Source organism: Corapipo altera, unplaced genomic scaffold (assembly GCF_003945725.1).
Source record: "Corapipo altera isolate COAL_440 unplaced genomic scaffold, ASM394572v1 1, whole genome shotgun sequence".
Classification (NCBI taxonomy): domain Eukaryota; kingdom Metazoa; phylum Chordata; class Aves; order Passeriformes; family Pipridae; genus Corapipo; species Corapipo altera.
In genome coordinates, this window is record NW_020884873.1 from 6,905,306 (window position 1) to 6,931,062 (window position 25,757).

Below are 25,757 nucleotides of genomic sequence, written 5' to 3' on the forward strand. Positions count from 1 at the left end.
GCAACACCGTGCTGCTCAAACCCTCCTGTGACGCACGCTCCTTATTGATCCTCTGCAACGTCCTCAGTGAGAAGGGGAAAGAAGGCTAGTTTGGGCTAACCTGGCAAGTTCATTATGTCAGTCCAAGAGGAATCTAACACTTCTCTGAGAGACAGTCTCTTTGCTGGGCTTCCAGCTCTGCACTTACAGTCCTAAGAGCAGCTTTTCTGTCCCTGACTTTTCCATGAGAGAAAGAAAAGATAATACAGGCTTGACAGACAGGAAAGCTGCTCACCTACAGGGGGAGGGTGTCCAACAGCAACTCACAGTCTAACATCAACCAGCCCCCGACTCAGCACAACATCTCCTCTGCTTGAGTCCCTGCCCATTTTCTCCTCTTGTTCATGAATAAACAAGAACGGATAAAAGGAAGCAATTCCTGAGCCAAAAACAGGTAGAGGGGAAGAATGAACTAAAGCGAAGGGAAATACGAATGAACGACAACAAAAGCAACAGATAAACAGAGAATGAATAAAGGATGCAAGAATGATGATGTGTCTCATATTAAAAATATGTTTTAATGCCTTGGGATTGACTTTTTTAAAGTAATAAAGTTTTTTTTCTGCAGTACTTGCCAAATAGATTTGATTAAAACTGCTCACTGCCACATAGGTGCTTTAATGACCTGGTCTACCTCTTTCCAGCTGTATTTCCTGGACTGCTAGACATTGAAACCCTGAGATAGGTCCCCAGTGACTCCTCCCAGCTGGCTGCAGGACAGGTTGTAGAAGCAGATTCCCAAGAGAAGAGGCTGGATCCTTCTGTGGGATGCTGATTGCAGTGAGTGGTTGTTCAGTGGGATGCTTAAAATAGGTTACAGATGGGATTTATGCCCTGTAACACAAAATGCCTAAAAGCTAGATGTCCAGCTTAAACCAGCACACTGAGAAAAACAACACTCTTGAGGGATCCATGCCTCTTTGATGAAAGGAATTCGTACATTGATAGAAAACACTAAATTTGGTGGTGGCCAACAACACTTGAGATAAATCCTTATTTTAAAGATTGAAGCCTTTTCTACAAGAGAAAATTACATAGTGCATCTTCCTAAAGAGACAAACCTGAGCAGGTTAGTGTTATCAAAGTGTATGTGTCAATGATAGTCAGAAACTGTTGAAAATCCCCTGCCCTCTCCCTTGATCCTCTGACTAGTGTGTATAATTACTTGTGAGTTATCCATACACCTTTTCTGAGTTCCAAGAAAATCAGTTAAAGGTTGAAAGATAAGAGTGAGAAGATGGAAGGGAGACTATAATTTCAGGGCATTTAGACAGTGGGCATGAAGGTGTAGGAAGGTAAAACAGCCTACCAAACCACTCCAAACCTCATAAAACGCTTACCATCGCCTAAACCCTGCCCATGTACATAAAAGGCTTAGCATCCAGCGTGGCTCTTCTCTAGAGCTTTGCATTTACTAGGTGGGCAGTAAAGTGGGACCGTCTTCACAGTGCCAAATGCCACTCTGCACTCCTGAGCTCTGTTGTGACAGCAGGAACAGACAGAGGTTGGCTTGTCTGTCAGCCAGCACAGCTTCAATATCTGTGGGAGCCAAGAGAGCTTTGCAGAGTATAGACTTATGGCTGGGCTTTACAGTTGAGTCTGGAGTCTGTAACCTGGGCAGCTCTGCCCTGCCTCCAAATGCACAAGGGAGTCTGACACTTTTGCAGATGTTTTAAAAGTTGTCCTATTATTTATTCATGCAGCTGGGTTAATTTAACCTGGCTGCAATAGAAACATTGCTTACAATACACAATTGCAACATAAGTTTTCACATCGAGCGAAAGCTAAACTAACACAGCAAGTGGCATCAATAATTGAAATTGCTTTGGGGAGGTAGAGGAGGCTCCAGGGTCAGGATTGGGATGTGAAAGAGCACAGATACCCCTGACTGCATGCAAGCTTGCTCATGCAGGTGGTCAAGCCTGTCCAAGAACTGCTGTGTGCTCATGGCCACCCTGCCTGGACATCTGACCTTGCCAGGACTAACAGTGCCTGCTCTTCTTCCACCAATTGGGCAGATTGTGCAAAGGCTACTGTAGGGGGTATTGTTGCTTCAACATGGTCTCCAGAGAATGCCACATGCCTTAACATTGGCTTTCTAAGTGTGGGTAGATGCGAGGACTGCAAGACAGCCCTTGAGGACACTATTCTCCCAACTTGAGTCAGCGTTCCCGAGCTAGTTTGATGGAGTTGGATGGGGAATGAGAACCAGTTCTAAGATGCCAAAAGGTCCTTGATCTGCCTCTTGTTCCCATAGAAACAGTTCAGAAGTTGTGACCAGACCCTGAGCTTTAGTGCACTGTAAATGCCAGCACACTATATTACACAGCCAGCCCTCTTCTTCCTGCAGCATGGACAGGGAAAATATCCAGGATGATAATCCCGAGCCAGAATTTCTCCTGTCAATACTTTCTTAATTGTTTCCATGCATGTCACACTCTTAGGTGCACAGCCATTGCCCAGCCAGCCCTCACAAGCAGCTGAGGAAAATTTGCTTGCAAAAACCACCAAACATTGCTCCCTCAAGCTCAGAACTGACACAGGAAGAAAGTACCTTCAAACAGCACAGCTACAACCAGCTGAATGTGCGTGTTCTTTCTTTCCTGTTTTACAAGTTTTGTGTATATTTTAAGACTACTTTTATCTTTGCCTTTAAGGAAGACAAATCAGCCATTTATTGTGAAGAGGGGCTGGCAGCACAGACTGTTAGTGCAAGTATATCATCCGTTGCCTGAAGAGATCAGACACAGGTTTGAACCCTGAATTCAGACTCAGTTTCTTGATATACATTTAGACACACACAGTCCATGTGCAAGATATGTCCACAGCCTCAGTAGCTCAGTCCTCATCTTCGAGCCTTGCTTTCTACAAAGGACAGCAAGGTAAAAAGGGTGGCAAGGTCACTCTTTCATAAACATTTGCAGTGGTACAATGAGAGGTGCAGTGGAAACTCAGGTTAATGAGCATGATGGAGTAGGGCCCCTGGCTTCAGTGGCCCCCCCGCTATATGGAGAAACAAGACAGGCAACCACGACACAGCAGCTCCTGGGCCTTGAGGCTGGGAGGCAGATACCAAGCTTTGCAATAGGGACTGTTCTCAGGAGCTGCTGACATAGAGTTTGTAGTCCCATGTGAGGCAGAAGAACCTGGTCATTTGAAGGGATGATGCCAAATTTAGGACTACAAGCTAGCAACAGCATATTGCTATTGCAATATTTCCCTGTCTCTGCAGAGGCTGGGTTTGGACTTCAGCAGATTATCTGTCAGGGGAAGCAGGCCACACATTGCTTGCTGGAGAAAAAGAGGCAATTACTTTTAATTGTGGCTCTCAGCATGAAGAGACTGGAGAGAACATGTGTCTTGTTGCTGGCCAAATCAATACCCATACAGTATATTAAAAAAGAGATGAACTAAAAGTCAGGTAGCTGGAGCAATAAGCAACAACAATTGCAGTGGGAATGAATTTTGAAATCTGGACATAGATTTGGCTCTTGAACTTTGTCATCCTCCAGTCTTTTTCTGCAATAGAAGTTGTGTGTGCATTGGATTTGGGGCTTCTCTATGGTTTGGTTCAAGAGAAACCACTGCAAAATTCAAGTGAGAGAACATTTTGGAGAAAGAGAGAATATAATGAAGGACTCAATGCAAAGGATTTCCCACCTAAGAACTCTGCTTCTGCATAATAAAAGAAAAGATCCAGCTGAGTTCTGGTCATCCCTTGAAGTGTGTCTCTGAATGAGCTAGACTTGGAGGGAGAGAAGTGGCTGAGAGACACAGGGTTTGTGTGACCAGGGGAGAATTGAAGGTAACAACCCAGCAAAGACAGTGACTGAACAGAAGCAGGGGGGAAATCTGAGATCTTGTTCTGAAAAAGGACAGTTCAGCTCATTGGAGATTTTGGAGTGGGGATGTTCCTCAGTGCTCTGTGACTGCAGTGGCAATGACAAACCCTTAGTAGCATGCCTCCTCATGCAGGCCTTCTCAATCCACTTCTCATTATCCCTGTAATGCAATTGGACAAACTGAAAAGGACACTGATCTCCAACCTGGACAGAAAGAGAACCAGTTGTGTAGCCAGCATTCACTTCTCCCTGCTGGTCAAGGAGCAGATATTTTTCCTCCTCTGCCTCTCTTAGTTCTTCCCAGAAAGTATCAGAGGTGCTTTATTTGGGTGGGGTGAGACACCAGCCACAGAGTTTCCCAGACTCAAAACTTCCCAGCATCACTAGTCCTAACCCCTGACAGTGCTGAGCTCCTGCTAGATTATCACAGGCCTTCTGAGGAAAGACTGAAATGAAAGGGTTGATGATATTAAACACAACACTGGGAAATGTGTTGAGGGGTGCCAGTTAGGGAGCAGGAATGGTGAGGTTCCTGCAGAGTGGAAATGGAGGGGCATGGAGGACAACGAAGTGCTTGCTGATGCAGCCAGGAGAACAGTGGGCTGGCAACTCCTCTAAAGTGCAGGAAGGAGGGGACTAAGTTTCCACACTTACTCCAAGACATCTCTGTTGAACTGCTTCTTGCTGTTTCCCAGGAATTCCCCAATCATCTGGCGGCTGAGGCCCTTCCGCTGGAGCAGAAAGTGTGCCACCCCAATGGGGGTGTCCGGGATGAAGCCTCGGGAGATCAGGAACTGGATCCCCTTGTCTGGGTTTCTGAAAGGGAAGGACAGACATATGGTGAGTTTGCATGATCTCTCTGAGGCATTATTGCCTCTGGCTCCCCTCATGGCTTCCAGCAATGCAGCCCTTGGTGTGTGCCTGGGCTCCTATGAGTTCATGCCTGTGGCAGGAATGGGACTGGCTGGGATAAAGAAAAGTGACTTGCAGTGTCCCACCCAGTTGGTGCTGAGGACAAAATGGTGGCATAGGACCTGCTGTGTCACTTACAGCACCTGCAGTCAGCTGGTAATCACAAGTGCCATCCCACTGCCACAAAGGATCCTGCTGCATTATACCATGCCTCATCAGTGACTCTCTTCTGCCATCCATCTGCTCCAGAGTCAAAGGCTCTTGTATCATCCCCGTCCCACTGTGTCCCACACAGACAACTCTGGAAGTGTCACTACATTCAGTTATTCCAAATGTAACCCACAGAGAGATGTCCCCAAGGACCAGAGGTGAGAGCTGGGCACGTCACCCTTTGCTTTAGGGGAGCTGGGGTTGCACCTTCTGTAAGGCCGACAAAGGCAAAGATAAAAATGTGTCTGTGAAGAAACTTAGGAGATATTTTTGCCATGATCTCTGGGCAAATGAGGATCAAGACCCAAAGGGGGATAATGAAAGGTGGGCACTTTTTTTGTTAAAAAAATAATTCTCTTTTTCATACATTTTCAATGCTCAGTGTTGAGTGACACTTTCTACCTTCCTCACCTGAGCTTGGTGCTGGCTGCTTGAACAGAAATCCCATACTCAGATTTGCTTGTCTCTTCCTCCACTTTCCCCATCCTTAGCTGTTCTGCCCTTCTCTATTGATTCACCCTCAGGCAGAAATCTCTGTGTGTGAGAGAAGGCACCAGGAGCACACTTTGTCATAGGTGGGAGGGAGCTTTGTGCAGCTCCCAGACAGAGGGTTTTTCTCCCTCTGTAGTTGTGAGTGCCTCTCAGAGAACAGGTCTAGTGTTGAGTGGGCCCAATTGCCTGGCTGTGGGAGTCATTTTCTGCTTGATAGTGCGAGATACAGAAATACAGAATGGTTTGGGTTAGAAGGGACCTTTAAAGGCCATCCAGTCCAATCCTCCTGCAGTTGTAGGGATTTACAACTAGATCAGGTTGCTCAGAGCTCCCTCCAACCTGATCTTGAATGTCTCCAGGGGTAGAGCCTCTACCACCTCTCTGGGCAACCTGTTTCAGTGTTTTGCCACCCTCATCGTAAAAAACTTTTCTCTATAATCTAAATTGACCCTCCTTCAGCATAAAACCATTACCCTTTGTTCTATTGCCATAGGCCCTGCTAAAACATCTGTCCCCATCTTTCTTACAAGCCCCCTTCAAGTACTGACTGGACACAATAAAGTCTTGTCCTGGAGAACAAAAATCTTCCTTCTTTTGTCCAGGCTGAACAACCCCAACTCTCTCAGCCTTTCCTCGTAGGAGAGGTGCTCCAGCCCTTTGATCATCATTGTGCCCTCCTCTGTACTCACTCCAACAGGTCCATGTCCTTCTGGGGACCCCAGAGCTGTATGCAGCACTCCACATAGGGTCTTACAAGAGTGGAGTAAAGGGACAGAATCTCCTCTCTCAACCTGCTGCCCACACTGCTTTTGATGCAGCCCAGGATACAACTGGCTTTCTGGGCTACAAGAGCACATTACCAGGTCGTGTCCAGCCTCTCATCCACCAGCAACCCCATGTGCTTCTCAACAGGGCTGCTCTGAATCCGTTCATCCCCCAGCCTGTATCAATACCAGGGGTTGCCCTTCCCACTTGGGGGGTAGTGCATGTCTCAACAAGTGCACGTTTGTGTATATGTATGACCTGTACCTGCAGATTTCTTTTGCACCCTACATGTTTGTCAGAGCCTGTGTGTCTATGTGTTTTGGCTTGCTCCTCATGCCTCCTATAAGCACACGTGCTTCTATGTATCCTGGGAGTGGCTGTGAGCCTATGTGGTGCTTGTCCCACAGGACAGACAAGAATGAATTGTCCATGTGTGTTGTGCAGGAGGTTTTCTTATATTTCAGTCTGCCACGCTGAAGGGTCTCTGTCAAGGTGCACTCTTGCTGAGGTGAATGAGAACAATGCCAGGAAGATCAACACATTCCTTGGGTTCTCTGAGCTGGTGGGTGGGGAGAGGGAAGAGTGTCACTTCATGAAAGGATGCCATACTTCCATCATTAACCCAAATTCAGGGTTCTTTGTCAAGGCTCAAGGAATGAATTTGCTCAGGCTGTTTCCTGGGGTGGGGAAAGGATAGGATGATATTTTGGAGCACGTGAATGCATGATATGCACAGGCACAGACTGTGACACTGTCAGGTGGTGAAGTATGTGGGTGAGCAACATATGTCTAGCTATATGGGGACCAGCATTCAGCAGAATGGCCTGCTCCTTGCAGAAGCCTCATGGGCAGACAAAAAGTGGATGAGCTTGAAATAGTTCTGCTTACTGTGTAATGTCAAAAGAAAATATCCTGGGCAGTGTGGCATCCCTGGGGAGAGTGGCTGTGAGAACAATCAACCCACTAAATGTATGAATGGGAGAGCTGCAAGATCTGATACCGAAAAACCCAGGCCTTCTTCACAGAAAAGCAACAGTACAGCTTCTTCATTATCACACAGACCTCTTGGTTCACCTTTAAAGAGCACAGGTAAAGTTCCCTGCTAAGTGCTGAGGTGATATGGTCAGGACAAGAGTCAAACTAAGCAACAGGGATTCATAAAATGCACATCCACCTGCACACTTTGGTATTTGGCAAGGGACAATACAGTGTTCACAAACGAGGATGAACTCAGCTACACCAGTGTGACTCCAAAGGCACTAGACTGACTTTGGATTTACTCCATAGGAGTTGGGAGCTGAATATGGCCAGAAAAATGCAGCTCATGTACTGGCATGGATGTGCAGATTTCAGTAGAGATGGCACACACAACGCAGAGGATGCAGAATAAAACAGTCCAGCTATGACAGCCCCCCTGCACTGCCTCGACTATAACTCAAATACACTGGCACACACTACTCTTTCGGTAACAGCAATCTTTCATCTCTTCTTCCTGGGATTCAATTTGTTCCTCACAAAATCCTGATAGCAGTACAACATCTCTGCCACTGAACACCTGCAGATGTATCCCATGTACTGCAGTATGCAGCTTTTACCCAGATGTGTAGCAAACAACTCCACTTTCATCTCTCCTGAGCCTAGTCTCTGCTATTCTTTTTACTGTTGCAGGGGTGTTAAGCACAGCCAGCAAATGCTGCGGGATTCCTCACGTCCTGCTGGCTTTCCCTCTGCCCACGCAGCCAGCTGCCCACACACACTGAGCTATTACAGCAGTGCTGCAGAATGAAGCACTCTCCGTTCCAGGGATTTCACCCCCTCACTGTGCAATGGGGACGGGGAAAGTGCCACCGCAGCACAGCATCGATGTGTTCCCAGGGGCTGCTCCAGGCCAGAGTGCTGCTTCCCAAAAACGCAGCACAAGGCCAGAGAGACTATGCTGCTGGCAACTGCAGGCTTCCAGTTGCTGGTCCAGGATGTGCACACGCACAGCCTCAGCTCCATGCCCCATGGGTCATTGTGCCCACATTGCAAACTCCACAAGGGTAAACTGGCTCATTCCTAGACACTGACAGGGAAATCAACAACCAAATGCCTGCAGAGAGCCCAACAGCCTTCCCAGCCCCTTGGGTGGAGGTGAACTACGGTGTCACAAGGGGAGCCACGTGTCCACTCAGACACCGATCAGAGAATAAAAAAACCTGCACTCCCCAGAGCTAACAGGTCAGTTTCCTCACTGCTGTCCTCGAACCTGATCTCAGAACTAGTAATACATCATCCTCAGTTCTGTAAGAGTCCCAGATCTGTCTAATCTAACATTACTTCAGTTCTGGATGGGCTCTGAACCCAGCCCTAAAAATCTCTCTTCTCGGTTCCTGCCTCGTGGAACCCACAGCCTTCATACTACATGTATATAAATGCTGTGCATTTCCCTTCATCTGTTCAAAACTTCTGCCTAGGACTGCATAATCATCAGTCCCCACTCTGACCAAAAGGCCCATGCTAATGTGTGGTAAAACATTCTTTTAATCTGGGTACATTACATCCTCACCATTAGGTGACTCAAATGGAAACCAAGACAGCATAAGATAAGAGTGTGATGATGAAGCAAACCTCAGTATTTCTCATGGCTTTCTTAGATGAGAAAAGTCTCATCTAAAAGCAACAAGCAAATCTAAAGGTCCTTATAGGAACTCAGCTGCTTTCTGCCAATCCACAATAGGCTACATATGACCCCATGAGTTAACCTCTTCTCGTGGTAACCTCTGGGCTGCTCTGCTTTTGCTTTCACACCTACAGCCTTCTCATAGGATATCGAACTCCAATGTGTAAGAGACTGAGATGACTAAACCTGGTCTGTAAGGTGAAAATTCACCCAGATATCTGAAGGTAAATGACAGCCAGAGATGTAATTTTGTCATCATGACTCACGCTGGGCTAGCTAAGCTCAGCTCTACTTCTCTCTCTCTTTATTTGTAATTACCCCATGTTAAGGAACCAGGGCTGGGTTTACCACGCCAGCTATGTTTGTTCCTTTTCACATAGTGGAGCAGGAGCCTAGATCCCAGGCTCAGCTGGTGGATGCCAAATGGATGGCAACGGGGACTGAAGGTACAGTAACTTCTGAGAGCATGGGCACTAGTCATGGAGCAGTGGGCTTGTTCCTCTGTTAGATAGAAGATCAGGACAGCACTTGTGGGAGTGTAGGGAGGAAACTTCTGGGCAGCCAAGCTGTGTCCTTCATTGCATACCCAGATGGCCATGCCCTTGAATATGAAAGAACTTCCCCAGAGATGGATCTAGACCAAGAGTCTGCCATCACCTGCTCCTGTGAGGCCTGAAATAGGCTGGGAAACACGACAGAGGAAGAGTCACTTACATATTGAAGAGGTTCAGTCCAATGCGGTAGAGGCGCTTCCTCATGGTGTCTGTGGAGAGCGTGGGGGACTTGCAGCTCGCGGGGTTCTCGCAGTGGTACCTGGGGAGGCTGAGGATCATGGCCTGCAGTGCTTCTTTCGAGGACACCTCAGAGGCTGACTTGGCTGAAGTGGAGGTGCTGCTGCTGCTCAGCTGCTCTGAGTTATCTGCATTTTCAGACTCAGAGCCTTTGCTTTGCCCCGCCTCATTGCCAGCATCAAATTGGAGCTTCTGCACTGCCATCTGATCAGTCTCAGCACTGCTGTCTCCCATGCCATTAGTACTGACATCCACCTCGGTGAAAGTGTGGCTGTTCTGGAGAGCTCTGGACTCAGGTAAGCTCTCTGGAGCAGATGGTGGTTCACTGGCTTCTCCTTCCCCTTCTCCTGGGCTTTCTTCAGCCTTGATAGCTTGAGAGAGCCCAGCCTGCTCATTGCTGCTGAGGCAGTTTGCCATGGACACCGAGGTAGATGACGAGACAGAGATGTTCTTGTTGTCAATCTGGACTGTGACATCTCGAAAAGCCATCATGAGAGTACTGCTGCTTTTGGGTAGAGTATCTGGCAGGAGACCTTCCTCCTTCTCCTTGTCCTGCAGCTCAGCTTCTAAGTCTTGGTTTGGCTGCATTGAGCTAGCACTGAAGGTCTCCCTTATCTGGTATGAGCCCCCATCTTGCAGGGAGCACATGGTCTTCAGGCTCCAGTTGCTGAGGGCATCATCAATAGACTTGGCCAGGGACTGAACTTGTTCTGTGAAGGAGTCCTCCAGCTCAGTCAGGGCCCCACTGATGGTGGCGGGCAAGGACGGGGACCTCACCAATGGGATGCCGACGAAGTTGTATCCCTCCACCAGGGCTTTCTCGGCGGAGAAGCTCTCCGAGTTCTGGACGCGGACTTTCCTCAGGGAGATGCGGCGCGGCATGCGGCTCTCCAGCAGCGAGTTGCGGATCTTCTCAAAGTTCTTGCTGAGCTGGTACTGCCGGAAGGCGGTTTGGATGGTGCAAGCTGCCCTGCGAGACACCAGGTGACCGCCGTATTTGTGCTCTAGCATTTCGATCTGAAAGACACAGAAACGAGATGGCATTTTTTGCTAATTGACTTCTGGTGGCTTTTCGTTACCCCTGTTCCTATACTGATTAGGGTTAATGACTGTCGAAGGAACTTCTGACACTGAATTAGCTGAATTGCTTTCAGGGCAATGCCGTGCCCATGATTTCAACAGAAGATTCCTCTTCGGGCATGGATGGCTGAAACACCAGCACTAGGAACCTCCTCACAGCTGCAACATGATTGTGTCTCTTTCCAGAGTGCCAGTCATACAGGCTGGAGCCTGCAGGTGCCCTTCCCTTGCAGACCCACTTTTGATGGCCTTTAGGGCAAGCTCATCTCTGCAAATACAATATTCCAGTAATGTCTGTTCCTACTTTCCTGCTCAGCACTGCTCTGTTAATGTCAAGCATTATCTCTTGTCTCAGAATGATTCTTCCCTCCTTAGTCACCTTAGGAAATACTCCCAGGGAAAGGATAAATCATTCAGAAAAAGGGAAGAAAATTTAATTTTTAAATGCAGAAAATGGTGGCTTGATTATAGCAGCTAGTGAGAAACAACAGCTTCCATATAAGTTAGTGGAGGGTGGGCTTGCTCTGAGTTTGTGTCTTTTAAAAAGCACTCTGAATCCCAAAGTGCATTTTGTTCTGATATCTGAGTTTTTCAGGTATCAGCCAGTTTTGAAAGGTAAAAAAATCTGAATTTTAAATGTTGAGACAAGATGTTAAGAGCAAGCAGGAGGGTTTACCTGAGCTGGCAACAACAAACACACATGTAAATACATAAATATATACACATAGCTGAAGAGCCATCTCAACTGGCTTCAGCAAAGCAGGTATGTGTGGCCATTTCTCTGCTGTAGTCCAGAATATATACTTTCTGGTAATCCCCTCACCCTTCCTCTGCAGCTGGGCTTTCACTAATGTGCTACAGGAGAATGTTAGATGATGTGGTTGCAGCGAGTGACTGACAGACGACAAGGGGGACAGTGTGAAGATGATCGTGGAAGATGGGATTGAAGAAAAAGAAGGATGAACTCAAACTACACTCACTGATGTTTTGGCTGTACTATAAGCTAAACTCTACATTGCTGGCACTTCACAAGGCAAAGGGCAAGTGCAGATTGTAGTGTTTATATGTGTGTGCACACGTGGAAGAGCCAAAAAAAGGTGAAGTGTTGGTTAAGTCAGGCCTGAATTAACAGAAGATTCACTGCATCATTCATGTGGGGAGTATGAGCTCATTAGCAGAACTGAAGGACAAGTTTACTAACTGCATCCTCATCCCCAGCCAGATACCACTTGCCCCTCAGCATGCCTTGTTGGGTCAGTACAGACAGGATGAAGGACTGAGCTCACACAAGATCTGAGTTTAAGTGCAAATTGATTTTGTAGTCAAAGGGAGACTGAGGCATGAGCCTCAGCTCACAGAGTCATGTCATATTGTCTGCTTTCTTCTTCCTTCTTTGTAACATTACGTAATTTACAGGGAGTGATCTAGGTAAAAGTGAAGGCCTGGTCTGACAGATGTGAGAAGTGTAAATCACCTCCGGAATCTTTCCAATACTAACTCCTTTGGAAGTAGGGGAAGATAACGTGACCCTGGGAGAAGTTAGGAAGAAAGGAACATGACCCTGGCTGCAGCAACATGTCTAAGGATCCTGCTGCACTGGATGTGAGGCTGCCGTTTATGGAACGGAGCGGGGAGGGGAGCACATCCTTTCATATTTCCCACTCTGGACACGAAGTAGGGAATCTTTGCCTTGTGCTCAAACATAAGGTAGGATTCTGTTTTCTGTTTGCCTTGCCCTCAAGTTTTATGGATAACCAAGGACTCTCCTTATCCTCAGTGTTTGTTATGGCAGGAAAGAGGAATACAGGGACAAAAAGAGATTCTGGGTAGTAAGCAGAAGTGTTTTGCTGGGGTTCTTTGTCTTGCTTTTCAAAATGACCATCTCAAGGCCCACCACAAAACCAGCCACATATCTTTGTCTCCTGCCACATATCCTTAAAGTTGGTCTGCCTGGAAAGAGACTGAGCCATCCCTTGGTCCTTCCCTTCAGGAGGAAGGCTCTTGCAGATAAATGCAAATTAATCCAGTAACCTGCAAAGGCCCAACCCAGACAGTTAGTACTGACAACTGACCGTGAGCATTTAATATAATGATCTTGTTAATGAAAATGTAGAGCTAATTGTGTTGGGAGGGAAAGAGGAACAAATGGGAGGGGCAGGCACAGCTATCTGAGGGACAGAATAATAGTAAAATGCAAAATAAAGCAGAAGCGAGAGCCTTACAATTATCTGAGGTTTCCAAGGAGGTGACAGCCATTCTGAAAACATGAAATTCATATGCTCTGATCTTATTAGAGGCCAAGACAAGATGTCATTGCTGATCTGAAGTAAAAGGCCAGTTTATCTCATGCAAGGACAGTTTCCCAAAAGACAGACTTTAATAACTACTGAGAAGACATCCTTCTGAAAGTCTAAAGGAACAGTGCAAGCTATCAGTACCTTGATAAAAAACATCAGCAGCTTTTTGCAGTCTATAATCTCAGTCCTCCAAAAGGGCTAAAGCATTAAGAAGCAGAACAAGATCTAAAATGAGAGGACTGCCAAACTAGTCAGTTTTCCAGCTCATTCCAGGGGTGTAAGGATGGATTCTGCATGTGGTCCACTGCCATTGGCCCTGTTAAAATCCTACAATATCCTGCAGCTGGGATAACAGGGACAGGGACTGTACCAAAGGATGCCTGAAAAGACTGGCAGCACCCCTACAGAGAAGTGTGCTCCCCACCCTTGCTTTGTAGGAGCAGGTCTCTCTCTCTCTCTCTCTCCTTGATGTAGTCCAACCATTTACTGTTTACTGATGCCTGAGATGTACACATTTGCTATCAGGTCGAGCTAACTGACAGTCCAAAGGAATTAAGGATTTCACACAGCTGTGGCCTGTGTTCCTCCTCTCGAGAGGAGGAAAGGACATCCATTAGCACCACAGCAGTCATAGGTAATGGAGATGTATGTCAGGCTGGCCGGAGGAACCTTCTCTTCCCATTTGAGAGGTGAGAAAGGCCAGACATGATTGGCCTTCTCTCACTCCTAATAAACCCTATGAATCTCAAGTAATTGCCTACTTAAAGCTACTCTTCTCTGGGGAATGATCCGACAGCCGGCGCCAAAGAAAGGGAAAAGCAGGAGAGGGATCGGGGTGGATTTCAAAGAATAATTAGCTTAACGCATTTCTGGGCCTCAAAATGAACACTCATTCTGAGCAATTCAGGCCTTGTGGCTGAATTAGAAGTGGCTGGGAAATATCCATTGCTGTGAGGGATTGCACATGAAGGGAGCTTTAACAAGGTCAGCCTAAGGCAAGACGAAGTGCCAGGCCTGGATATGGCCAAACATTTGAGGTGCACGCCCCTTGGCTTTGTTGCCCATAGGCATAAATTCATAAATCTGCCAGGAGAAAATGGGCCTGATCTTATTCTCAGTTAGCACTGGTTTTCCACCAAGGTTGCCAGTTAGCATGGCGATGTGCCACCATGTTAGCAAGAAGAGAATCGGGCTTAGGGACAGAATCTGAGTCACTCCAATGCATGCATTGCAAAAAAAATTAAAAAAAAAAAAGACATACAGAGCATACATGTTCTCTACCAACCTTTCTTAATGCTTCTCCACCCCTCCAGCCTTTCACAATGGAAGAACATTGTTATAAGGGCCATGTGTTAATGGGATATTTTCCTTCATGCCTGGGACATCTGCCATCCTTCAGCACAACCCAAGAGTGTGTATGACAGAAAGCATGCTCCTCTCTCCTGATACCCTCCATTTTCCCAACATTCAACAGAGTCCAAGCATAGGGGAACTCTAGCACTTCAGTCTCCCTTCCAACCTCCCAGCATAGTGTACTTCTGCTCTGTGCACTGTCAGCAACCTCTGCTTCATGGGATAGAAAGCAAGGAGAGCCATGAAGCCACTCACCAACCCTGCAGTATGATGCTGAGAGGCAACGACTGGTCCAAGCCTTGCAGAGGAGGCTGTACTCTACCCTGCTACCCTCCTGACTAACACTCAGTCCTCTCCCAAAAAGTAAATGACTTCAATTGTGCTTTGAAACTAAAAATGTCTCTTTTCACCTGTTTTTCTTATCGTAAATTCTGTTAATGTATTACAATTTGAGCTATGACTAGGGTTCTACTGGGACAGTGCTATGCGGGTCCTATCACTCTTATTCCCATTTAACAGAACTACCTGACAAATAAATTGATAGGAATACCTATAAAAACACATACTTGAGTGCAAGAATTGAAGAATTAATACTCTTCACTGCCTGAAAATCTCCCCTTCCAGAGCTGGAGGCAATTCACTGAGGACAACCATCAGGCTGGAGAGGCACACATACTGTAAGCCCCCTTTGCTGTGGGAAAAGTGGTTTCACCTACAAGATAGGCTAGGTCCGTGCAAGGTCAGTCCTGCAAGGCACCAGAAATTAATGAACAATCAGCTAACATGTCTCTCTGTCTCACATGCATCCAGGGCAGGTTTGGCCTCTGCTGCAAGAACAATGATAGGGCAACATGACCTTAAAGCTAAAATAACACAGGACAGACACCCCAGGACAAACCAGAGCAGCTCTAGGACATCGAGGAGGCTAAGCCCATATATAGCAGTCAAGATCTGGCCCACCCCGAGGATATGTCACATCAGTTTGTTAAGCCAGTTAATTAGTGTCTCTTTTTTTTTTTTCCTGGTGTGAAGCAATAATTCTTTCTGAGTTGAGCACACAGTATTTTGAGAAAGACAGAGCTAAAGAGCCAAGGTCTCCCTTTTGCTCAGAAATTTACTGAGCCATTGATCTGACATGTATGTTTAGGGACAGCAGCAATGCCTTAAGAGAAGTGGCAAAGAGATATCCTAGAAGTAGCAGTTCTTCTGTGGAAACCTCATTAGCTGAGACCCTTCAGCTACAGTGGCATAGCTCCCACTGAATTCTCCCACTGAATGTAATCTGGACACTGTCACTAGTGTTTGTTTGTCATCCTCACCTCACATACTGCAGGGTCTGCATGTCCAGCAGTCTCTGGTTGAGCTGCCATACCAGGGAAAAGACAGAAACTATTATTTAGGTTCTGTTTTGCACAACAGCTCTCCTGGACTGTAATCTGCAGAGACGCGGAGTGGGGGGGCATGTTCCACCTCATTACCTTTGAGGGAGGAGCCCAGCTGCTATTAGCCCCTGTCCCACTGTCCCCTGCTCGGAGTCCATCAGGAGATGCAGCTAGAGATGGGCACGCTTGTGCTCTGGAGCTAGGCTGTAGCCTCAGGCACAGAAGGCAAGGCTTGCAACTTCTGGAACTGAATCATTTCCTCTCAGCCTGGTCAACCTGCCTGTCTTTTCAACATCCACTGCTGCATTGAAGGCAGTCATGGTAGCAATACACAAACAGCGTGGTAGATGCTGTGTAGGGCTGTCATTGAATGAAACCCTCATGCTAATGCAGAAGTGCACTGGGGACCTACCCTGCATGATCCAAGATGGCAAGTTGGTTCTTGGAGATCTCTCCCATGAGGGACATCATTTGAGACAACCAGTTGCTAGAACCCTACAGGCACTGCACGCTTGTGAGCAAGGCAGTATCTCTGGATGTTGCAGCTCTCGGCTGCCTGCAACCCGTCTCTAAGCCTACACTCACAACTGGGTTTCTAGGTCCACTTTGGACCACAGAACCCAGGCAATGAGGACCAGAGACCAGCAGGTTTGGGTGAAAGGGTGATGCAGTCAGAGGTGGGGAAGCTACTTCCTCCATCAGCCCCACGTAGCCAAAGGGCCAGTTCAGGCAGGGCAAAAGCTCAAGGCGAACAAAAGGGTGAAGTATTTGCTGAAAGATGTCCCACCACAGTGTGAATGCAGTCCCACCCTCCCCATCCCCTTCTCCCACAGCCTGAGGAGGAAGCCTTAGTACCTGTTTATTCTTTAGGTCAAGGGAGAGCTCATAATCGGAGGCAGCCGCGTGGGAACACGAGGCCGCCCCTTTGCTGCGCTGCACTCTCACTGGGGAGCCCGTGTGGTGGAGGCTCGCCTTCTGCACCAGAGGGGAACACCCCGCTGCCTGCTCTTCGTGGAGCTCCGCATGCTGGGCTTTTAGCGTCAGGGTGTCGGACCTGCCTTCCTGGCCACTCTGTCTGCCGGCCTCCTTCGGATCCTCCGTTTCACACCCGGCTTTCTTGCTTGTGGAACCGCTGGGATCGTCACTGTGAAAGAAATGCAACGTTTCGCTTTTTTTATTTGTTTTTATTATATTTGATTTATGATCATGTTTATTATTCTTCACTATACTCATTCCCTGAGCTGCATTTTAAATGTCTGGGGAGCCTGGGCTGTGAGGGGTCTCTCTCAGTGATGGATCAGGACTGTGGGTTGATGCAGCCAAAGCTCTGATCCCTCCCTCCCTAAGAGGAGGCACCTCTGTATGAACCAGTTCCATGACTCCTGGAGCTGCCTGGCTGCCTCTGCTCCAGGTGCTGCAGTTGGAGGAGGTGGGGAGCCAAGGAGGGTCTCATGGCCTATGGACACCTCTCCTGCCCTCTGGAGCAGCTAGCAGCTGGCAGTCACCCCTGTGCCCTTGCTGCCTATTGATCACCATCTCTCTGCACATCTCAAGTCCCATCTGGCACTGAGCCAGGACCCCAAGGATTCTGTTTTCCCTTGGAGTTTCTAAGGGCATGTGGAAAATGGGCAGAGGAATGTTGCAGAGTTTCCAGAGGAACTCTTGGAGAGCTGACAGTATAAAGAGGCAATAGAGCCAGCACTTAAGAGCCAGACAGCACTTAAGCACTTAAGAGCCAGCCAGCTCTGAGATCCCGACTCTCTAAAGTATGTCTGCAATACAGGCATAGCAGCCTGCAGAGCTTCCATGAAAGAAGCCTTCTCTTTATGACCCACAAATTGCTGTGCCACTGAGATCTTGTGGAGAAAGGAAAACACTCTTTTCTCCTGTCAGCCACAGCAGCAATTGTGTGAAACCAGGGCCTGACAACAGTGCACTCTAAGAGAGATGAGATCTTGCTCCAGGCAGGATGGGATTAGCATATGTCTGATCCATTGAAGTGCTGAGGAAATCTGTAGTTAACCCTTCTTGCCAATCATATTCCAAAATCATCTGATTTCAAACAAGGTTTTGGTATTCTGGGAGACTGTTTCAACCATTAGTGTGTTTGTTCATCATTACATTAGCCTCCTTCCAGTGGCTACAGAGGAATAATTTATGATTTCCAAGAGTGTGCAAGCCTGCATGGACTCTGGCTTCCACTGCACCATGTCCATCAGACACATTGGTTTCCAAGGAATGATTATTTAGCTGAGAGTAACATCTAGTTTGGAGATAATTTCTACAGAACCAATGCACTTAATTCCACTGAAACCAAGGATATGTACTGCCTCCCATATTTAAACACCATTAAATTATCTAACTCATATCTGAATCATATTTATTTCTCTTGGATTTGCTCCACATACTAGTTCTGCTATTATCTATATAATAAATCATTTTATGATTGATGTTGATGTCAGAGCAAAACCAGGAAAATCAGATATGATTTTCCGTAGTGCCCAAATTACCTAGAAGCATTTAAGTCTTATTTTCAAAAGTGCTGCAAGCACTTAAGAGCCCAAGTCTTCTAACTGTAAATAGACTTTGCCTCCTGAGCTTCAGAGTACTTCTGAACACTTACTAGTACTTTAGGAAGTGTATTCTCTCCAGTGGCAGCTCTTCTGTTCAATAGATTTAACAATCAAATTTAGAAATATTCCCACATTTTCTGAGAGGGCTCCACATCTGATGAAGCAAAGACAGTACCACAACTTTAGAATTATGAAAGATGAAAGATTTCAAGGTAGAAAGCTTCTTCTTTTATACATGTGCATATAGTCACCAGTTAGATTTAAAAAAATATATTCCCAGAAGAAGCCAGTCTCTTACATAAATGCTATATAACCAACTTTGTCAAACCATATTAAAATGATGTCTTTCCATACTCATCAATCAGGAAATATCACCATTAAAATGAGGCATAAAACTATTCTTTTAGGTTGTACACCTTATAAAAGTTTTCACTATTCTATTCCTGATACTACACGTTTTTCTACACTTACAGATACACTCCTAAAGTATGTAGCCATTTTTAACTCCTTCTGTTCCACGTCCATCCACATTGCAGGAAACCTTTACAACAGACTTTTCCCTTACAGCTCTCACTGCATTGGCAGCCCCTGTTCTATACATTCTCATTTTAACCAGTAGAGTAGCAATTTTTATCCTCAGCTCAAGGGGTGACCAGGTGACATAGATCACGTTTTCGTTGAAGTGCGTGCCGAAATCCTCGCAAGTATTTCAGTGGGAACTGGACTGTGCCCTATAAAGCAATTTCTGCTAGACACATAAGCTCTGATTCAGCAAGACACACATCCCAAATTGCTCTGCTGAGTCAAGGCCTCAGTGCACAATGTGCTATGCAGACCTTCTTCAGGGCAGATCAGGGCCCAAGGCAGTAGGCTAGAGAGCCAGTTGACTCCCCTTGGAGCATGAATGGTCTCTAAATGCCAGCAAATATTCCCTGACATGATGGTCCTCTAAACGCTCACACATTTGCTTAGCTTTGTTTTTCTGAGGACCTTTGCTGGCTGCTCATGGCAGAACATGAAGTGTGTGAGCAAGAGTTTGAAGCTTTCGGTCCTGTTGCCCTGTAAGGAATACATCACCTCTGGTGGGTGCACACTATCTGTCTGGTTTTCTGTCACACACAGTTTAGAGCCTGAGTGTCACATTCACAGTGACAGCACATCCTGCATGCACTGCTAATACAGAAGTAAAAGGGTTTGTAGTATCATAGAATAATCTAGGCTGGGAGGAAGGCTAGAGGTCTCTATTCCAACTGCCTGCTCAAAGCAGGGCCATTTTCAAAGACAGATGGGCCTTCTCCAGGCAACTCTTCAATATCTCCATACACAAAGATTCCCCAGGCTCTATGAAAAGCCTTGTCACTTAAAGCCTGACCAGTCTCACCTGGGAGTCCCACAAATATCCCCTGCACAGCTGCCCCTTTTCAGCCGAGCCCAGGAGCCATCAATCCCTGCCCCAGCCACACTGTAGGAACACTGGTCTCCAGCCCTGCCACAGCTTTCCCCATTATGTGGCCACAAATCCACTTGATCAGACCCTGAGGACTGACTCCCCAGCTTGACCTTGGATCTGCCTCATCACCATGGACCTACCCACTGATGACTGGGCTGTGTCTGATGCTGGATACCCTCACCAGACCTGATTCTGACCTTGGCCAATGGGGCAGAGGACATTGGACCAATCCAGAATGGTTGGAAACCCCCTTTAATCTCACTGGACATTTAGTTTATTCCTTGAGACACAGAAGGGCCCTAAGACTGCAAGCACTAAGTGCACACACTCAGTCACTGGGTGTGTAAGAAGCACCGTCAGCCTCAGCGCTGCCCTCATGGGGCGTAACTGAAGCCCCTGCAGATACAGTGCTGGGATAAGGACACGAGGTCCCCACACGTACACATCAACCTTGCCTTCCTCCTCCGTGCGTGCTCTGAGCCCACTGAATACACCCATACAGAATGGATTGTGCTGAAGCGTGGAATTTTCTGCGGGTCAAAATTCGGTCAGATCAAAATCAGATTCCACTGAAGCACTCAAAGGCATTTTTCAGCTAGATGTTTTTATGCTAAATATAAACTTTTTAACCCCATGGTGGTTTGGCTGTTGTGCTGTTCAGAACACAATAGCAAACACTCTTGCTGAAGTGGGAATAGTTTTTACGCGTTCTGTTGTGGAAAGAAAAGTGATAAAAAATGGCTGAACCAGTTTTACTTAGTGTGAAAAAATCTGGAAAAAATACCTGCTTCACCTTTGGGCAAACCTGGGAAATTTCATTTTCAGCTGGTATACTTCAGTGACTTATAAGCAGTGGAAAAAATGAGTTTGCTTAGCAATCTGAATGTTAGCATTACAGCCCTGTGGTTCCACTTACCACCTGTATTCCTCCCAGTTTTACTCCCATCTTGAACCTGTTTCTGAGGAAGAGTTTTGAGGAGGTTTATTTTTTGTTGTCCAGTAGCAGCAACTGATGAAGCCCCCAAAAAGAAATAAAATACACTGCTAAAGATCAAAACCGATCCTGTAGTGAAATACAGGCTAAAAACTCAACAATCCTGATTTTTTTCCCTCTGCCCTGAGTGACACAGTTGATTTGCATCGGTAGAACACAGGTTTTGTTAAAAAATGAAGGCTCAGGAGATATTATAGTCACAATAACCAAAAAAAAAACCAAAAACCCAAAACCACCAACAGTAAGGAAAGTAGGGCAAGAATAGGCTCTGTAGCCTGGAAGATCTCTGGGAAAAAAAATGTTATTAAGCAAATTACAGGACCCACTTGTTTTCCCTTGGTAAATAAGCAATCAGCCTCCCTGGCTGTGAGATGAAGAAGGGGAATGGATCTATTGCACGTTCTGTTTCTTGGATGAGAAAATTTGTCTAACCACTTGCAATAATTAAAAGTCCCATGCAGAGTCTAAGGTGTGAATCCCAAAGTCCCGGCCAAACTCCAACTAGGTTAATTTAGTTCTGTATCCCAGCATCACCCCTGCAGTTTCAACTGTAATCGGTGTTCTTTACTTGCTGTCCTAAGGTATCATATACCACCATTTTTCACAGCTTTTACAGCTACTCTTGCATGATTAATTCAATAATTTTCTGCCAGTCATACAATCAAGTAGGGAAGGTTTGTAATTTCTTTGAATTCTGTTTGATTGAAAGTTGTAACATTAATGTAAATCACTTGCAATCAGAATAAAAAAAAAAAGGTAAGACTAAAAAATCAGCTGTTCTCTTCTTCCTAGATGTTCCTATCTGACTTTTATGACCCATAGCAACTAGCTTAGTCATTATTACAAATAGATTTCACCTGCTATAAAAAAAAATCTCTCATGTTTCAGGTATCTCCTGTACTTCTGCACTGCTGACTTGTTCATGCCAGCTGCAGACAGCAACCAGGTTTGTTAACAAAATTGGTGACTACAGACAGCCTGACTCGGGGCTTATATAAAATACTTTCACCAGTCTAGCATTTCAAAACAGGGAAATCAGGGTTTTGAGCTGAATCCTAGTGTTTGTTTCAAGAAAGCAGGATGGTGAAAAAGCTCTCGCTGAGACAATTCAGCTGGTGCTCATAAATGTTTTTATTTAGCACAAGTAAATAAGATTTCTGATACTTAGCTTTTATGTGCAGGTTTCTCAGGAAGATTTTATGTAAGGATTAGAGTAAGGGAAGGATGTAGGGAGATGATAGAGGAGAAATGGTATTATGTAGGGGGTTTTTTATGACTCTCTTTTCTCCCTTCCTGCTACTTTGGAAATGTAAAGACCAAATCAGTGATACTAAATTATCAAGCCAGAGAAGCCCATATACCCATTCCTAGTAGTATCCGCTCCCCATGTCTGTACAGAGCTGTTGCATCACTGTCTGTCCTGGGAGAGATTTGACTAGTTATCATTTGCTAAAGCATGAGGATGGTGCCCTTCCTCGCATACTCATCACCTCCTTGCTTCTAGAAATACATGTTTCCAGCTTGGCAAAGATCTGTGCTTCTAATTGACAGCTGTGGAAATGAACCATGGTTATCTGTTGGACCTTGACTGTCAGGTTTAAACATTCCCATACTTGATGACTTGAGTAACAACATGCAGCCCCTTCCCCACAAATCTTTAAAGACAATTTCAAGCTAGACCTGCAGGCAGAAACACACAAGTTATGTGCTCCAGACACTACATTCCATTGCACCACTGTCAAAAATCAGAATCAGTTCAAGTCTAAGACTAATTTTCAGAGCTCTCACAAAAGTGTTTACAGAGTAGCTGAGTGACTAAACAGGGCCAGAAGGACTATTCTCAGGGACAATAATGTTAGTGCTGTAAGAAATTAAACCTGAGCTTTCTCACTGATCACTCCAGAGCTAAAGAGCTCCCGTGTGGTTGTGGCACAAAACTCATCTCTTTGCTCCTCTCTCCTCCAAGAATAAAAATTTTTTCAGATAAATAAGAGCAATAACAGAGGAACAAAAAAATGGCAATGGCACCTCTGGGTTTGGTGAGTGGTTTGAGAAACCAGTCACCCAAGAAGAGGATGTTCAGATGCACTGTTATCAGGTATAATGGTTATGCAAAAAAGTCTAGCTAATTGTATGGAAGGCTGTGAGGTGTTACAAAAGTACTACAGAGGCAAAGACCATATTGCTGTTTCCCATGTATAACTTACCAAACACCTTCTTCATGGTATTCGAGGTCAGTGACTGGGATTGTGACCCGTAAGAGAGGCAAAGACTACATGGCCTAGTTGTGAAATACCACAAAAATTTATTAATACATTTCACAGAGCTCAGTATGAGGATCCGTTGGTTATTGTATATATACTGCTCTCAAATTGCCATAAGTGATTAATATTATCATGGCCTGAGAGTCATATGAGATTTCAAAGCTTCACAGATGTCAGAATAAAAAACCCTTACAAAGTGCCATATAGAGAATTAGAAAAAGAGGTCACCAGCTAATGTCAGTAGAATGGAGTCCAGACCCCAAGTTTGCAAGAACCTATGCTCCCTCTGTCTTTCCTGAGCTTAACTGTTCAGGAAAAAAATAAATCAACTGCTGACTTAGCAGGGTCCAAAGTGCCTTTTCAGTTTATACCATTTCAGTGTTCCCTGAGGACACCCATGACATATGGGTGAATGGGTTCATCAGAATTCAATGAAAAAAAAAATGGCTGAGACAGGCTTGGTAATATATTATGGGATCTTTTCAAAGTTCAGAGATTTCTGACGTGCAGGGTATCTGAGTGCAAAAGAATTGCTTCTGATTTGCTTTTAAGTTCAGGTTTTAGGGTGACTTGGAGGCAATGCTCCCTGGGAGCATGCTGAAACTGATGGAAGGCAAAAGTCTCTCCTGCCAGAGAGGCAGGGAACTTGGAATTTGATCTTGGCAAATCATCCCCTGCCAGCCGAGCTGCAGCTTTCTCAGACGGTCTCCTCCGACAAAGACAAATATAGGAACAAGATTCTGATTTTGTCTACATTCATATAACACCTTGCAAAGCAGTGGCATCAAGCCATCTTCTCACACTAGTTTTACCCAAGAGGATTTAATGATAATTAGCTGAGCTCATTACCTATCCCAGAATATATAATCTGTTTCATAAAAAGGCCAGCGCACACACCTGTAAAATAGATTTGACAGTAGGGTACAGTAAATACATTGGAAATCAATTAAATTTAACATCCTTTAGCACAGACTGAAGCAGGTAACATCTTTTCAACATTGCTTAAAGTGGTTTTGGTGAGCTGTACATTAAGCAGACAGATAATGTAATAATACTATCAAATGCCTCCTGTCCCACAGGGACCAACCTGCCAAAGTCAGGGCCTTCATTTCAGATTTCATATTTAAACTTGATCCCCATATGCTGTTGTAATTCCCACATTGTTGTGTTGCTGTGCTGTTTGGTACAGAACAACACTATAGGAATTAAATTTTTCTGAAGCATCCCATACCCTCATGGTTCAAAGATGATTGTCCAGGTGTCAGACTGGGCTGGCTCTTGCTGAGGGCCTGGCTCTCCATGAGGGACTTCAGCCACCAGAGGACTAGGATCTCTGTTTTTTGTGGGGAAAGACAGGCTCTTCCAGAGGGTAACTTGGAACAGCTAAGGCAGCTCTCACGTGGTGTTCATGGAACAAGGCTGGCTGTGCTGGGTGGTGTGCTTGTCACAGTTTTTTTCTTACAGTTCCTGCGTGTGTCTGGGTGACATCTCATAATGGTACTTTGGCCACCCCTCTGGCATATCCCTCTTTCCTCTTCCTTTCCTAGCCATGACTCCTGTTTCTCCAGCTGCAGGAGCACAGGGCTTAGCTTAGGAAGTAGAGCCCCTTTCTGAGCTGCCTGTCACATCTCAGGGCTTGACACCCCAGGCTGGTTCTGTGTTGTCTCTGCAGGTTAGACAAGGAGGTCCCACAGCCTGTCACTGCAGAGAGGGTTAACTGTGGCTGCTTCAAACGGGGTACCTGTGCTTATCACTGAGGTGTGAAAAGCATCAAGTGGATACTGAAGGCATGGGAGGCCCTGCTCTCAGGGTTTAATTACTTTTACTTTAACCCTGGACCTCTCTTGCCTCTCCAACGTTTGGTAAACACGACCTTTTAGAGAAGGAAAAAACAGATGGCATCCTACATTAGTGTAACTGCCCGCTCAGCACCCCGGGAAAGAGAAACTTGGCTTCTCAGCAGCAGTCTTTCTGCCACTTCAACTCAGATCTCTTGGCTCCTCATCCCCGAGGCAGGTTTGAACATCACCAAATTCGCTGACAAAAGCCTGCCAGTGCAATCATGCAGAAGATAGAATTTCACTGCTAAAATGAGATGAATTCAGGGCTGGGAGGCAGCAGAGTCTCTACAAGGAAAGGAAACCTTGCATGTCCCCTCAGCCCATTGCTCTCCTAATTCAGCTGCCTATGAGCTGGGTGAGGGACACAGCTCTTGGCATATAAATCAAGGCAAGGGCTTCTGTGGTTTTCTTTTTCCACCTGTTGTGATGGACCCTACCTTGGACTGCACCTCTGGGTTCCCTCCTAAGGGATCAGGGTAATTGATTTCTGAAGGCAGTTGAGTGAGCCATTTCACAGGAAGATCTTCTTGTGACTCAGAAAAATTTTATTTCTATTCTCAAGTATCTCAGCTGTTTCATCTCTTGCAACCACTGCAGCCCAGTAGAAGGACACTGCTTGTGCCAAACCAAGCAGAAGGAAACCCGGTTCTCCTCAACAGAAAGAGTAACACAGCTTCAAATCACCATCCTGCTCAATACAGACAGTCCAAACGCCATTTACCAGCTTTAGGAAATCGAATATGATCCAGTTTTTAACTTAGCCACTGTGTTCAGATCTAGGGGTTTGTGTTGGCCTTTGGCTGAAGACCA

At 45.9% G+C, this 25,757-nt stretch overlaps 1 protein-coding gene across 6 annotated transcripts in view; it reads right to left on the bottom strand.

The window, feature by feature from the left end:
• The window catches only part of IQSEC3 (IQ motif and Sec7 domain 3), a 100,803-nt gene that overhangs the window by 22,650 nt on the left and 52,396 nt on the right, over positions 1 to 25,757 (bottom strand). For 5 of the 6 annotated variants that reach the window (XM_027660745.1, XM_027660765.1, XM_027660726.1 and 2 more), the window contains exons 4-6: positions 16,681 to 16,969; positions 9,637 to 10,730; positions 4,536 to 4,697 (exon numbers count right to left, since the gene is read on the bottom strand). In XM_027660745.1, the coding sequence (XP_027516546.1) occupies positions 4,536 to 4,697; positions 9,637 to 10,730; positions 16,681 to 16,969 (1,545 nt within the window). The remainder of the gene's footprint in view (positions 1 to 4,535; positions 4,698 to 9,636; positions 10,731 to 16,680; positions 16,970 to 25,757) is intronic. The other variant, XM_027660736.1, reaches the window with a different exon arrangement.